Source organism: Saccostrea cucullata, unplaced genomic scaffold (assembly GCF_032062105.1).
Source record: "Saccostrea cucullata isolate Sc308-1 unplaced genomic scaffold, CSIRO_AGI_Scuc_v1 ctg21667, whole genome shotgun sequence".
Lineage (NCBI taxonomy): Eukaryota > Metazoa > Mollusca > Bivalvia > Ostreida > Ostreidae > Saccostrea > Saccostrea cuccullata.
In genome coordinates, this window is record NW_026935771.1 from 1 (window position 1) to 4,733 (window position 4,733).

Sequence of the window (4,733 nt, forward strand, 5' to 3'; positions counted from 1 at the left end):
GCAAAATCCCGTATTGATATCGCATGCAGAACTTTGACACCCCGAACCTCTGTTGCATGCTTGATCACATTTTGCTCCCCACCAACCATCTCTACATTGATAACGACATGCCCCAGAGTCCTTGTCGCACATCAGTTGCCCGCTCGAAGACAACTTACAATTAAAACTACATGTAAACTGACAGATGGTTCCGTATTTACTTGAAGTGCAGTTGGCACAGTAGCCTGTGTCACGAAAGCATTCACTACATCCAACGCAAGCCCTGTCGCATCTTACGCCGTAAAATCCTTGTTTACAACCAGACTTACATACACTGGTATTTTGATCACACGCGTTATCAGTACATCCCGTACTGCAAAGAGTCTCACATTTTTCTCCAAAGTAACCATCTTTGCATTCAGAACAAATGCCTGACGACCGAGCACATAGACCACCCTTACAGTTCGAACTACAAGAAAGAGAACAATTTCCGCCGTAGTACTCAGGCAAACATTGAGACAGGCAGGTTCCGTCGATTCGGTGACATCCGTTTGCGTCACATGTTGGACAAGTGCTATTGCAGAAGATTCCCCAAAAGCCCCCTTTACAACCACTGCCACAAACTCCATTACTTCTGGCACATACTCCACCTATGCAGCCAATGCTACAGTCTAACTCACAGAAGTTTCCATAGAACCCAATCTGACAATCTCCGACGCAATAAGCTGTTGTTTTATTACAACTTCCTGCACAGGAAGCACTACACTGAAATGAACAGTAATCTCCAAAATAGCCTTGTACGCATGAACCAATACATTTTCCGTCGTTTTTATTACACAACCAAGTTGCACAGGTAGTGTTACAGGTTTTATCACAATAATCACCATAACGGCCATCAATACAGGCATTGCAAACACCAGTTCCTCGATCGCAACCGCCTCGGCAGTAAACACTGCAAATTGAATTACAAGTTGGTCCATAGTACCTATCTGAGCAAGGGTTTGTGCAATATCCGTCATTTCTTCTGCATATATTCTGCTGACAATTACCATTGCATGCTAATGTGCATGTTGGACCATAGTAACCCTGAATACAAGCATCACAATTTCCGGAGATTTTATTACAGGTACCGTTTAAACAATTTCCGTTGCAAGATGACTTACAATACTGACCGTGGAACAAATTGTCTCTACATAATCCGATGCACGTTCCGTCCGATATGGCACATCCGTTGCTATCGCAGTTGGCACAGCTTTGTAAGCAATAATCTCCGTAGTATCCAGTAGGGCAATTTAAACAAAGTCCTGTCGATTTTTGACAAGCGCCTTGACAGGTGCTTTGGCATTGCGATGCACAATGGGAGCCATAAAAACCTACATCACAGTTGGCTAAGCAAGCGCCTGTTCTGTCGTTACAACCGGCGTCGTCACATGTACTACATGTCTGGTTACAGTATGTACTGTAATACCCTGTGTCGCATCCAATGGTACAAGCCCCTGTGGTTTTATCGCATGTGTCACTTTTACAAAAAGCGCTACACTGAGTTTCACAAAAGTTTCCGTAATGACCGGTTTTACATTGGCCAAAACAGAATCCAGAAATAAGATCGCATGATGATGAACACTGACGGCTACATAAAATATCACATTGTTTACCGTAATACCCTGTACGACAACCACCAATGCAGTCTCCATTTTCTTTAAGACAAGTTCCAGAACCACAGTTCGCATTGCAATTAAACTGACAATATTTACCATGTTTACCAGCGCTGCAACTACTAACACATGCACCGCTATATCTATCACAGGTATTATCTGCGCATGCTGAATCACAGAGTTCGTTGCAATAATTGCCTTTATTCCCATTTGGACAATCATATGTACAATAACCAGAGGTTTTGTTACATTTGTTACTGATGCAAAATGAATTACATGTTGATGCACAAGTTGGACCGTAATAACCATCTCTGCAAGCAGAGCATTGACCATCAAGCTTATAACATGATGCGGTAGCGCAGTTTTGGCTACAAAGTTTTTCGCACTTTTCTCCAAAATACCCTACCTGGCACTCTCCAAAACATTTACCCTCGGCTTGATTGCATCCCTGACTGTCACATTTGCTGCAAGTTGAATTGCAGAAGGCCTCATAATAACCGATGTTACATTCCGAGCAGGTACCATTAAAACGTTCACAGGTTCCACCTTTGCACTGTGGGCCGCATACTACTGAGCATGTTGGATTATAATAGCCTGGTTTACAAGAGCCTAAACAGACACCAGTAGATCTGTGACAACCAGAGGAATCGCAGTTTGGGTTACATATGTTTTCACAGGTGTTGCCAAAATACCCCAATGCACAGCCGTTACTACAATATCCCGTATCTTTTCCACACATACGGTTATTACAAGTCTGACTACACGTACGGTTACAGGACGGCCCATAGTATCCTACTTTACAAGAAGCGATACAAAAGCCATTCGATCTGTTGCAACCAGCAGCGTCGCAATTCGGACAAGTTAAGTCACAGAAGTTGCCAAAATAGCCAACGTCACAACCCGTTTTACAATGACCTGAAGATCGAATGCATTTGTTATCGTCTCCTAAGCAAGTTTCCTGGCAGAGCATAGAGCAGTAATCACCAAAACGTCCACGTGGACAAGGATTGTCACACATGCCAGTAACCTGGTTGCAAGAGCCATTACAGTACTCGACACACTTAAAATTGCATTTATATCCATAGAACCCAACGTTACAAGAACCAATACATGAACCAATGGAACGATCACAAGTTCCCGACGAGCATTGATTACTACAATTCTGATTGCAAGTTAAACCGTAAAATCCGTCATTGCAAGCATGACAATACCCTGTATATCTCTCGCATGTGTTTTGAAAACATGTTGAACTACACCTTTCCGTGCAAGTTTGGCCCCAAGAACCTATTGAACAATTCTGAGAACAGTAACCGGTATCTTGTTCACATAAATTTGACGGACAATTTCCATTACAAGGCATCGTACAATTAAACCCGTAAAAACCTACTTTACATTTCAAACATTTCCCAGAAGTTCGATCACAGAACTGATTTTCACAATTTGCGCTACATTGAAGATCGCAATTAGCCCCGTGATATCCAGACAAACAAGACCCAATGCACACACCAGTTTCAAAAGAGCAACCTCGTGAATCGCAATTTGGACATGCACTTTGACATTTTCGACCATAAAATCGACCGTTAGTACAACTGAAACAACCACCAGAGGTTTTTGAACAAACGGAGCTATTACAGTTAGAACTACAAAACTGAGAACAGTTGGCACCGAAATAACCAACCTTACAATCTCCTATACAATCTCCACTGCTTTTCTGACACGCATCTTTAAGGCAGCCAAATGAGCAACGTTCTGTGCACATGCTACCGAAATATCCAGGATCGCACTGACTGTTACAGATTCCACTTGACTTATCACAGCCAGTTGAATCACAAGGCGCACAAGATTGGTTACAATATAATCCGTATAAACCTGAGATGCAGTCGAGCGTGCATACTCCTGTTGTCCGATCGCAATTGTTAGACGAACATCCAGCGGTACAAAGCTTTTCACAAAAATCGCCGAATCTGCCGTCTTGACACTTGCCAGAACAAAAACCCGAGTCTTTATTGCAGTTACCACTACATGAACTGACACAAGTCTTAGAGCAGTAGTCACCAAAAAATCCATCTTTGCAATCACCAACACACAATCCATCGGATCTAGAGCAATATCCAGTCTTACAGTTTGGATTACATGGATTCGTGCAGATGTCTCCATAAAATCCAGGCTTGCATCCAGTTGAACATACTCCGGTGTCTCGATTGCACTTTCCATCACATCCGGTACTGCAGTTCTTATTGCAGAAAGGTCCGTAAAATCCAGTAGGGCAGTCGTACGTGCAGTGGCCATCATTCCGTTCACAGGTCTTCAGATAACAAGCAGAGTTACATCTTTTTTCACATTTTTCTCCAAACCATCCAGCATCGCACGACCCGGTACAATTTCCTGACTGCCTTTCACACTGACAAGCTCCGCAAGGAGACTCACAACGATCATCATAAAATCCATTAACACATCCGGTTGTACAGGTGCCGTTTGTATAGTAACAGCTTTGTTGTACACAAAAAGGTTCGCAGGTATTTTCACAACGTGTTCCCCAGTAACCATGACGACATCCTCCAAAGCAGCTACCGGTGGTTCCGTCACATGAATTTACACAATTGACGCTACACAGGTAACAATTACCCCCAGCACTGTAATAATTACTGTCACACCGATCACATTTTTCTCCAATCCAACCAGTATTACAACCGCTAGCACAAATTCCGGTTAAGCCATCACATGTTGATCCTGACGTCACCGCTCTACATCCCTGGCTACAGGGTTGACAAGTCGTTGATGAGGGGAAGTAACCACTATTGCACCGTGAGCATGACGTCACACCAGATTCTTGCCTGCATGTCTGACAATTCGTTATGACACACTGGCCTGTAAGTAGAATTTAAATGCCTGTAAAAGGTAAACAAGAGACCCACGGGCCTTATAGGTCACCTGAGTAGAATGTAACAACTTTCCAACAATTGAATTTGGTTCGTGTTTTAAACCAGAGGTCATGAAATTCACAACTTTGAAAAAATGCACCATAGTCTTATCTAGGGCTGTGCAAATAAATCGATATTTCGGTACATTGCAATACAATGACAAAAAATATCGTATTGT

General features: G+C 42.8%; 1 protein-coding gene across 1 annotated transcript; it reads right to left on the bottom strand.

The window, feature by feature from the left end:
• Positions 1 to 6: 6 nt before the first annotated feature.
• LOC134243747 (multiple epidermal growth factor-like domains protein 6) lies at positions 7 to 4,506 on the bottom strand (the record flags this gene model as incomplete). Its single annotated transcript, XM_062725989.1, has 1 exon — positions 7 to 4,506. A coding segment is annotated over one exon (4,500 nt), but the record flags the coding sequence as incomplete, so codon positions are not given.
• Between the last annotated feature and the right edge of the window lie 227 nt (positions 4,507 to 4,733).